Raw genomic sequence first — 11,990 nt, 5'->3', positions numbered from 1 at the left:
AGTCCGGTCAGAAAGTACGTTATGCCTGATTCCAAGAGGGGTGGGGGTGACACCCAGAGTCTATGATTGCTAGATAGTATTGTGTTACCAGGGTTTGTTATTATAATATTTGACCAAGTTACTTAGATTTTGCCTTGAATCGATCCATGCTATTATATTCAAAATTAATATTTTTATTTATTGTTCTTCATGATTTAATACTCACAATAATACTAAAGGAAATACAATAAATCAAAACAATACACACTATTTAGGTCGCAGATACACTCGATGTGTCATGTTTTGATATCTTAAGATTTTACATTATACTGTGTTGCACACAAAAACAACACAACCTTAATTTCAATAGATGTTTGTATGACAAGTAATTACAACATTACGTTTATCACTTTTGTTGACACGATGTTACGCGGTATTGAGGTCTTGTGTTGTGTGGAAAATTGAAGAACCTGGAGGAGACCAACTTGTCCGGATTGGTGAGCACAAACGAAACTCACACCCGCCCTGGCCGGGAATAGATCCCGGGACGCCATAGGGCGAAGCGAGTGCGCTAAACACTGAGCTAACCGGACAACCGTGTTATAACATTGCAGATATATATTTTGTGCTCAGTTTTATGTAGGATAGGCAAGCAATTACAAGCTCGAACTAGAATGTGATACCACAATGATGAGTGTAAAGGACATTTCATCAATGTCAAAGCCTAATACTAAATACGAATGTGACACCCCGTATCATATTGTTCACGACTACCATACTGGTCATCCAAAACGACGCCATCAGTGTTACAACACGACGCCAAAATACATTTGATCACATGCAGTATGAACAAGGACCGTTATTTGTTATATTCAATGTTTTATTATAATTGACAGAAATTGACATTTTTTTAAACGATTGAAATTATATACTTGGTAACAAGGCATCAATTTCCATTAAAAAGGCTCTTAGATCTACATTATATATACAATATTTCGCCTATATCGACCACTACTGTCATAAGATTTGAATAAAAATTCTCAATAGAGGTATCGATGAACTTACAGCCAGACACTACCACTTAAAGTTTGCGTCAAGGAACATTTTTATGAGGAAGGTAACACACAATAACAATTGTGACAATAAGTGTTTTACACCATAAGATACTGTCTCTCGAGTGGAAGCGGATTCGTTTAATGACAATTCTTACCAGTCACTAGAACGACCATTGGTAAAAACCTATCCCCTTTTACTAGTTGACAAATATGAACTACTTGATTACCAAGCTTAAAAAGTGGTCTCGTTCTTTGTGATGGCGTATTAAATAGTATGTGTGTTAATGGAAATAACACAAAAATCGGAATTTGAATATCGTGATTTACAGTTTTTATTTGATAGTGAATAAAATAAAATGAATATATTAATGAAGGTGCCATGCCTAATAGCGTTTATATTCATTTGCTTCAAAGGAGGTATTTAATAACGACAATATGAGAGTACTCAGGTGGTATATGTATCCGCCTCTCAGGCAAAAGGTTTCGGTTTCAATCCCCACCATTATGAAAGTAATCTAGTAGTATGGGTGTCAGCCTCTCACCCAAGAGGTTGTTGGTTCAATCCCCACCAGAATTACAATAGTCTAGTTGTATAGGTGTCCATCTCTCACACAAAAGGCGGTGGGTGTGATCCCAAACAGAATGAGAGTAGTCTAGTGTTATATGTGTTAGCCTCTCACCCAAGAGGTTATGGGTCCAATCCCCACCAGAGTCAGAGTAGTATATAAGTATAGATGTCAGCTTTTCACCAAAGAGTTTGTTCGTGCAATCCCCATCAGGAGGAGAGAAGTCTAGTTGTATAGGTGTCTGCTTTTCACCCAAGAGTTTGTTGGTTCAATGCCCACCAAGATCAAAGTAGCCTAGTTGTATAGGTGTCTGCCTTTCAACCACGAGGTTGTTGGTACAAACCCCACCAGGATAAGAGTAGTCAAGTTATACAGGTGTCTGCCTTTCAACCACGAGGTTGTTGGTACAATCCCCACCAGGATGAGAGTAGTAAAGTTGTATAGGTGTCTGCCTTTCAATCAAGAAGTTGTGGGTCCAATCGCCACCAGGATGAGAGTAGTCACGTTATATAGGTGTCGGCCTTTTACCCAAGAGGTTGTGGGTCCAATCCCCACCAGGATGAGAGTAGTCAAGTTGTATAGGTGTCTGCCTTTCACCCAACAGGTTGTTGGTACAATCCCCACCAGGGTGTCTGCCTTTCACCCAAGAGGTTGTTGGTATGATCCCCACCAGGAGGAGAGAAGTCTAGTTGTATAGGTGTCTGCCTGTACTTGGTTGGATCCCAAACCAGGATAAGAGGTTTAATAGTATAGTTGCCTGTCGCTTACCCATTGGTTTTGGGTTGGATCCCCACCTTGGGTTCTTTCTCGTGGCCATTCAAAATTAACAAGAGTCCTGTTTCTTTCAAGAAAACGTACTCTTAAGTGATTCGATAAGCTTTCAGCTTTCTTCACAATCGAGTTTAATTTAGTATAAACTTTAAACTAATAACTAATAAGTGTGTCTAATCAAAACATACAATACGTTTAAGCAGTTTGTATTCAACGTAAATAAGTAGTATATCACATCGTATATACTAACAATGTATGAAAGTCTTTACGTGTAACCCTATATGCTATATTAAAGTATGTTTACCGTATTGATACAAATGCATATATGTTCTGATGTTCTGTTTCAGTTGTTTGCGAAATTTGTGGCAATCTTTATTATTCACAGCCTGCTTTTAAAGGGAAAAATGTTACAATATCCTTCAAGCCGTTCAAATTTTCGGCTACTCAAACGCCTACAATTTTCTACACTAATGCTGTTACACGATGGATAGCTGTTCCATCAAACGTTTATATGTATAATGCAACGTTGGGCGTTTTTACCACAGTGTATCCAAATATTCCGAATTCTGGACACCTATATGCAGTATACGGTGACTGCAGCAGCCAAAGCATTCGTTTAGATTTACAAGGCATGTCAGTTAATTTACGCACTGTTGTTTTATGCAATTGAAGGTGTTGAAATAAGTTTTTTATGATGTAGGTTATTTTTTACATTTGTACCTAAAAGTACTGTTCTTTGTTGTAAAATGGTACGAGATATATATTAAATTTTGTAGAATTCTTAAAACAAAATAGTTGTTCGTATAAGTTCAATTCCCTTATATTATTACAAAATATAAGTAGAAAAAATCATTAACTGTAATATGAAAAGGTAGAAATCTACGAGAAGGCGTGTGCCAAAAAACAAAAGAAATCATTTTTCCCAAACAAAATACACTTGTTTAATTGAATTAGGAATAGTTTGTATGATGTTGAACATTTATATTCGGGCATTGAATAACTGTTTGTTGTTGTTGATTTTGCTTAAATATCTTTCAGTGGGGTGTGGTGATATTCATCTTCGAACACCAAATCCTGTTCTGGGCAAAAAAGTTGAAATAGCTTATAATCCTTCACCGGCGGTGGTTGGGCTCACTGGTGAATACACTCGTGAGTGGTATAATGAATCATCAAGATCTTTAATGGCCTTGACGGAGGGTCTGTTGACTGAGGAAGAAATACACAATGAAGAATTTGTTTTGACCATGTATAACTCCACTCGGTGGACGACGGGAAATTACAGTGTGAAATGTATGAAAAATACCACTTACAGTCTTCATACTGAACGTGTCTTTGTTAAGGTGACAGGTACGACTATTTTATAATCGGAGTTTAACGCAAACTTTCGTTAAACGAAATACCAGACGCAAGCGGTTTGTTGAATGTTTGATTTTGTTTTGTCATCTGCCTGCGTTTAACATATGATACGGATTTTTGATTGACTAATTGACTGACCAAAAATTATTTAATTGACTATTTGATTGATTATTTAATTAATTATTTGATTGATTGATTTATTTATTGATTGATTGATTGATTGATTGATTGATTGATTGATTGATTGATTGATTGATTGATTAATGATGATGACGACGACGACGATGATGATGATGATGATGATGATGATGATGATGATGATGATGATGATGATGATGATGATGTTGATTTACATAAGGTGTTTTGTTTTAGTTCCGCCTGGCCAGCCATTTCTTCGGTCAAAGATAAACGTCCAGGATTGTCCCAAATGCCTGGTTGTCATTTTAGGTGCAAATATGTACGAACATGTATTTTGCAATACATCTGGGGGCACACTCCCATACATATACCTCGACGATGTTAAATATAAGGCGTACAGAGATACCTCCTCGGAGAATATTTACAAAATTTCCCGAATTATACGCAAAGAATATCATACGAAGACCGTCACCTGCAGTGTTTTCAATGCAGCGCTTGAAAAACCGTTAACAACGTCGGCTAAACTCTACGTTGCAGGTAAGGCAATTTCTGACTCTTCCCTATTTTAGAAATACCTTGAAGACACACTTCATATGAGAAACAATTTGTCAAAAACACGTCATGGTTGATCTATTTGGGGAATAATTAAAGATTTCACATTGCGTTTTACTTTTCACTCTACATGTAATATTATTTTGGACGTAACCGTATCCAATTATAATTTTAATACGCAGTATGTGAGTATTTTTACATTTTTAAAGCTGCACTCTCACAGATTGTTCTTTTATTTTTTGTCTTGAATGAGCCAAATTTTGCGTAAATGTCTTGAAACCAGTGATATAGGACTGTGGACAAAAGGTTAAATGGCAATGTTTTATATTTATTTCCGAAAACTGTGGTCGAAAGAGTTAAGAACGCTTTAAGTAAATGAAATTTTCGGAAGATTTCCTGACAGTTCAGATCTGTTCTTTTGTGAGTTATCTTATATAACTGAATTGAAGACATTGATGCCAAAATCAGCTTATTCTGAGACAAAAAACTGTCGTTAAGTTGTTTGTTGCTTTATATAGATCTATATACAATTATTTTTATCATCATCTAATATGTCGATATCATCGATAATGGTATTGAAGTATAAACTATCTTTATTTCATTCAGTAAAACCTGAGGTTCCAGTGCTTAACGTACCTATCTTGCGAGAGGGAAGTCCAGCAAATATCACGTGCATTTCAAGAGGAGGGAGACCCGCCACAAATTTAAGTCTCTGGTTGGATGGAGTGAATTATTCAGGAGACCATATAAAGACTTACGACAACTCGACAAGAACATATACAACAATTTTAACTTTTAACAGCCCTGCCAGAAAAGATTGGAATAGAAATGTTGTGTCTTGCGTATCATCTTCACCATTATTTGAGACAGCGACACAACAAAAGATAATAAATTGCAAATGTAAGTTCTGTTGTCATGTTATTGAAATGTATTATCATATTTTCACGCTAAGAGTAAACCCAGTAATATAATAATTCAACTTATAGATGATGGTTGGTTTTAGATGATATCATATTGATATAATTGAATTTTTTATACACTAGTATGAAGAAGATTCCCTTTATTTATGAAAATATTTTGTGAGGTATGTTCCTGTGGTGTGCCACGAAATACGCATACCATTAATATACGGGGAAAATTAAAGGTCAACACACGCACGCACGCACGTACGCACGCACGCAAGCACGCACACACACACACACACACACACGCACACACACACACACACACACACAAGAAAATAAGAGTAAGCCCAAACTCAAATAAGTAAGAAAACAGAAAATGTGAAAATGCAGTATGATTCATTTTGCTCCTAATCCCAAGAACTATACGCATATTTTTCTGATGATCCATTATTCTTAATCATGTGTATCAACCGGAGGCATTGTTTTAATGTAATATGTGCACGACCCTATGATGAGGACACTCAAATATTGAATCAGGACCAATGCTTAGAAAATCCCTGAGTCGTAAACAGGTCTTGCTAATGGCGGTTGGTTTGTCCGTTTTTGCCATACCATTTGAGTGATACTCGTATTTAAATTTTAAAAGCAATACAAACTTACCCACGGATTATGCAATAGATTATTTATAATACTGTTTTGTTTTCTATTTCCTGTGGATTTTCCTTGAATTTTAAAGACCTCTATCTAACCATCAACGTGCTGGAAACACATTTGTTTCTGATTTTAGCTCTTCTTTATAAAAACAGTTGGCACTACCCCCGATGGTGAGTGTAAATAAGCTTACCCTCCCCTTTTTGGCATTTGTTGCGGATCCGTGGTCTAGTGGTAACACACTTGGGGGTGTTAAATAGGTGTCCCGTGTGACAGTGCTATACACTAATGCACATTAAGGAACCCGGATAGCTCTAACCAGGGTTACATTCTGTCTGTGCACTATATATGCTCAAAAATCTTAAACTGACTAACGATCATATCGGAGTACTTGCCGAATGGGCCTTGCACTGAGTGCGAGTATAAATAAGCTTGCGCACCCTTGGTGACATAAACGTGTCAAACGTTAATAGCTGATCATGGCGTTAAGCTTATCAAATATATCAAATTTAAATTTAAAATTTATACTCCTATTTTAAACGCATTGTACACGTCCGATAATTCTGACTAAAGATTTTGACTAAAGTTGCGTCTTTGTCGATTAAAACGTGGGCATCAGTTTGCCATGATTCTTTTTGACTTATTTTTAATCACAGATCCTCCATCGAAGCTGACAATGGATGCACCAAGTATACCAAGCTATTTGCAGGACAGCTATACTCTGAAGTTCAGTTGCTTCATGGACACATACAATGACAATTGCTTGATATCCTGGACAAAAGATGGCCAACTACTAAACTCAAACGGAGAGGTGACAAACAAAATACACGACTCAGCTGTAATGGAGTTTGCGGGTATCAGTAAAGAAAACAATGGTCAAACTATTACCTGCAGCGTCAATTGCTCCAACTTTGATGTTCAACTATCCAAGTCGCATTCTTTACAAGTACCATGTACGTATCTCGACAGCGTTTCTAGAGTTCTAACATTGCCAGTCTTTTGTATTTATAAGAGGCGTTGATAAATGAAAAGATAGTCATAAACAATAAAATTTAAACCTATGATTTCGTGAATGTCCTTTTTTCCCAAAATCATCCCGCTATTTATTGATTTCAATAAATAAAACTTGTCACTTAAAGTTCCGATTTTATTTCCATAACAGCTTCGACACAAAAAACATATGAAACTCCAAATGAAAGTAAAGATACGTCATTGACCAACAGTAACGATATACCAATGGTGCGGATAGTCATTGGTTTGAGCGTTATTATTGCGGCTGTCATTATATCAACGGTCATTGTATTGGCCAGAAAACGTAAGGTTACCTAGCATTTGTGTTGTGCATTTTTTTTGTGTTTTGGGGTCACTTCTTAAAGAAATGGTAGCAAATTTTGTAAATATTTTGTTCGAGGGTTATCTATTGTATCTATGGAATTTTTACTCCATCTCGTCGCTTTCATTTGACATGTATTTCTTCTAATGTAGGATTTTTAAAGAAGAATCAACATGCAAATTCAAGTGAACCGTATGTATATTTATTATGTTTTATTGTAACTCTGCAGTTTCTGCGTTTTTACATTCATCTAGTTTTAGTTGTTTTGAACAACATTTTCAACTTTTAGAACGCGATTTCCGTTGACAATTGGTGTAGATGGTTGTTTTTACATTTATAATGAACTAATTATGACTTTTTGCAATGCCTTTTTCAGTCAGCCTGTCCAACATGGTGAGTTATTAATCTCATGTAATCAAACTGTTTAAAAGTTAAAGTTGAATGTTACCTAGGTAATAGCCATCGGTTTGGTATTTTCATGGCACCGATATGGCGATAAAATAGCACTGATATGTCGACTAAATGGCACCGATATATAGATTAAATATTAAGTCAAAATTGAACTATGCGAAATAGATATGAGAAGTATAGACAAAAGGAAAATATCTATATATTCCGAAAACATATCTTTACTACTGCGCTTAAAAAACGCTTAACTTGTTTACCTTATATACTATATAACAATATATGTAAACGGTTTTCACTGCAGCCAACGTGCAGGAAAATGAAACAGTAGGAATGAACGAAGAGGTTACGTACGCCCAAGTAAACAAAATCAGGACAAATAGGACAGAAACAGTGGAGCCAAAAACGAAGGTAGTATGTTTATTGAACCGGCTGTAAATGGCAAGTCATAGTTGAATGGTCTGAAATATATGCAAAAGCAATACAAAAATGTTTGATAAGTACTGAGTAGTATTTAAACAGATGAACACATGTATTTGACATAAAACTGAAACATGTACTTTAGGTTTATCAATACTGTTCTGAACCATTGCCTTAGAGTTCAGTCAAAGTTTCACAGTTGTGCTTGTACATCCAAAAGGCCATGGCCCATGTGGACAAATATAATATTCAGTGTTTACAAGTGAACGCAATACATCACAGTATTACCAATATTATTACTAAAATTAACTGCTAGTACATCAAAAGAAAAACATCAAGCAATAAAGCAATCTGCCAATCAAACTAATCTGCATCATTCTGTATTTCATCAACATACCAGATAATCTTAATATGTTCATCAGTTATTTTTCGATGCTGTTTATTTTTGCTTGTTTTTTTGCCTCTAACAAAATGTATTTACTTCGTGTGAGCACTCTCTCTCAAAATACTCATGTAGTATTTTAAATAATTTGATCCAAGCAAGATCAGGCAATCATACTACGTTTGTTTATATACATTGTCAACACTCAATGGCATTATTATATTTTCTAGGGTTCAGATACCAACCTGGTTTATGCAGATATTGACATCGAACATTTGGAGACAGCCAGCAAACCACCTTCGAGACAGAGGCCGCCAAGTCCGACAGAATATGCTGACGTTGATTTTATCAGAACAAAACGTGGATCAAAAAGTGACAATATTATAACCTAATGTCAGGGAAGATAATAATTCTACATACGTGCACCGCATAAGCTGAGTTCTAAAGTTATCAAATATAAAACATTTTCTAAAAAATAAAATTCTTAATTGATATAAGCCATAAATCAATCTGAGAAATGGCATTAACATATTATTTACATCCGATAAAACATAAAGACATGTCCAGGGAGTTCCAGCGATATCAATACCACTGATAGCAATCTATTAAGAATTTTGAGATTTCCAAGCAAATAATATGTATATACTTGATTATACTAATTTACTTTAGCTCGATTGTAAAGACGTTGCTTGTTTAACTTGTAAAAAGTATTCAGTTTTGATTTATCTTAATCAAACTTATAAAGTAGTTAACTATTGCTTGAGAAGTCGGTTCCTTTCTTAAATTCAGCAAGATCCGCCTTTTCACAACTTGATTATGGCCTTTGAAATTATAAAAATTGCTATTGTTGTGAGGTAAAAAAAAAACAGTCTAAGGGAGGCAACCTGTATTCAGTGAGTGTAGTTTTTTCACTCCCTTGTCTTTGTTAAAGAGGTGAAAACTACAGTTTAAGATAGACAACCTGTATTAAAGAGAGTGCAGTGGGTTTTCTCTCTAACCTTTGTTAAAGAGTGCTGAATGATTTTTAGCTTTATTCGCCAAATGCCAGAAGAGCTTATTACGTGGCGTGGTATCCGTCCGTGTGTCCGTAGACAATTGCTTCCGAATGCTATACGGTGTTTAATTTTGATTGTATCTCAAAAAACTCATACATTAGTTAGATATCCATGAGATCTAGATTCCTCTCTTAAACCAGCTAGATTCGCCTATGCATGAGTGAATTCTGGCCCTTGAAATGCTATAGCCCTAGCAGAAGTATTCTCTAAGGGAGGAAAACTGTACATAGAGGAGTGTAGTATTGAAATGATGATCTAGTTTTGCCTATAATTAGTATGTACAATCTTTGGGTAAAAAAAAAACACACAAAAAATCCCAGACGGTGGAGCATGGGACATCATGGTATCTTTTTATACTATTACTTCAAACATATTGGCGCCTTGTAAGATGTTTTGTCTTTACCATCTGTGTAATGATGTATTTGTACAGTCTTGTATTTGTGTATTCTTGTCTTGTTTTTTTCTCAATCTGTTTACTGTTGTAACTATAAAATATTCATTATAGTTTATTTTAATAAAGTTTATCTAACCAACAGTTTTCGTTTATTCAGCGACACCTATTGAATCTAAATAGCAGTGAATGACAGTGAAATTAATCTATATCGCTTGAAATTGTTGTGATTTATAGTTGATAATATATATTTATATATTCAACATTTAAATCGTCCAAATTTACTTTATATGTCGATTTTGGAGAAGATAAAACAATAAAGTACGCTCAATATTAACCATTTCGGACTAGAAATTATTGAAATTTTCTTATTGAGTACCCTTCTGCAAACATTTTAAACCATTCAAATTTCGGTTCTTAGGGAAGGGCGAATGTCAAAATGTCAAAAGGTTGCCCCTCTAACGTCAAAGAAAAGACACCACCTTGGCGACCTGGAAAATGCTATTTGACATGTAACAATTGAGTTAAACAATACATTTTAGATCGCGATATGACGATTTCATTATATGCCAAGCTTTCCCGTCAAACATTAAAATTTGTACTTTATGTTGCAAAGTGATATCTTGTAGGTTAAACTTCGTAGTTGCACTAAGGCAGGGGTGGGGTCAATAAAGATCTTAGTCAATTTTAGTCGTAAATTGAAATTATCTTAGTGCCATAGCTATTATTTTTCTAGATGTTTGTGTAAATTGAACTTTAGCCGACATTGAAAATGAGCATGAAGTTGAGGGGATAAAAAAATCCATGTATTGCCATTTGTGACCCTTATTCAGATTTAAGAATTTTAGCCGTTACTTAAATTATTTTATGGATCGTATGGATTGTTTTTTTTATTTCCTAAACTTCATATCATTTTCAATGTCCAATTCACACAAATATGTCTAAAATCGATTAAGCCCCTTACTGAAATTGCCTCCAGACAAAACCAACTCGCATTTAATCATAGGTTGGTTTTATTTAGTGAGTTATCTCGCGCATGAGCGATATATAGAAACTCGCACATTTCGCGCTCAACTAGTAAACAATATATTTATAGCTATGTAAATTATAGCTACGTGGCAACAAATGCCCAGCTAAAAAGGCGCAAAATATCGCTTTTATGTTATGGATAAAAAAATCCGTACGCAAATAATATCTTTTTTTCGGTTTTGATCATTTAAATCGAATGAGTTAAACATGTAAATGTATTAAAGAACGATTGTGTTTTAAAACCAACCTATATTGTTAGCGTATAAAACTGACCTACTGTTATGAATGGCATTACATGATGGCATACATATACAAAATATGAACAGAGGTACTTTATCATAACATACAACTTCAAATTCGATATTGCAAAGGTTTTCATTGTTATAAAAAAATCGCCCTCCGGATGATAGTTTTGTACTTTTGCGTCTTCGTGTCTTCACTCCTTCGCCTTTGCATTTCCGCTTCTTCGCCCCTTCACTTTCCGTTTATCAATCATTTATCAGTCATGTAGCTCTAAATGAATGTTTTGCTCGGAGTCATCTCAAACTCGCAATTGTTCCATATCTAGCGATTCCTTGTTTGTTGCATATGTAATCTGATTTGCAAATTCATATAATTAAACAAGTAAACACAATGACGGTTCCAACGGTGAAGCCTAGGGCCCATGTCTCCTCATTTATTGGCGGACAAGGACAGCCATTGTAGACATCACTATATTAAATTTAAAATAACTGTACTTTTTCTTGAGGGAGGACCCCCACCACTTCCCCTTACCCCCGCCAATATCGAATGTATGTGCATACTGAACACAATTTCGAACCAGCATTAACTTTCGCTGAAATGCATGCAGATATAGTTTGTTCTATAGTAAGCGAATACTTCTGTTGAGTATGTCGTTTATCTAGTTTAATATATATATATATATATATATATATATATATATATATATATATATATATATATATATATATATATATATATATATATATATATATATATATA

The 11,990-nt window shown here is 35.0% G+C and overlaps 1 protein-coding gene across 1 annotated transcript; it reads left to right on the top strand.

Moving 5' to 3' along the window:
* The first annotated feature begins 1,304 nt into the window (after nucleotides 1-1,304).
* Nucleotides 1,305-10,101, top strand: LOC128212258 (uncharacterized). Its single transcript, XM_052917628.1, has 11 exons — nucleotides 1,305-1,451; nucleotides 2,719-3,000; nucleotides 3,410-3,718; nucleotides 4,100-4,402; nucleotides 5,024-5,317; nucleotides 6,630-6,926; nucleotides 7,136-7,288; nucleotides 7,459-7,498; nucleotides 7,683-7,699; nucleotides 8,016-8,122; nucleotides 8,744-10,101. The coding sequence occupies exons 1-11, from the start codon at nucleotides 1,391-1,393 to the stop codon at nucleotides 8,903-8,905; spliced, it is 2,025 nt and encodes a 674-aa protein (XP_052773588.1). The 5' UTR covers nucleotides 1,305-1,390; the 3' UTR covers nucleotides 8,906-10,101.
* The last annotated feature ends 1,889 nt before the right edge of the window (nucleotides 10,102-11,990 follow it).

Source organism: Mya arenaria, chromosome 2 (genome assembly GCF_026914265.1).
Source record: "Mya arenaria isolate MELC-2E11 chromosome 2, ASM2691426v1".
NCBI classification, from domain to species: Eukaryota; Metazoa; Mollusca; class Bivalvia; order Myida; family Myidae; genus Mya; species Mya arenaria.
Note: the sequence above shows the minus strand (reverse complement) of the source record. Positions and strands in the feature narration are given on the sequence as shown.

Bases quoted from the DNA above. Each gene is read 5' to 3' on its own strand.
- LOC128212258 (XM_052917628.1), top strand. From the start codon at position 1,391: ATGAATATATTAATGAAGGTGCCATGCCTAATAGCGTTTATATTCATT. The intron at 3,719-4,099 runs GTACGACTATTT...GTTTTGTTTTAG, and splicing joins TGTCTTTGTTAAGGTGACAG to TTCCGCCTGGCCAGCCATTT. The intron at 6,927-7,135 runs GTACGTATCTCG...TTTCCATAACAG, and splicing joins GCATTCTTTACAAGTACCAT to CTTCGACACAAAAAACATAT.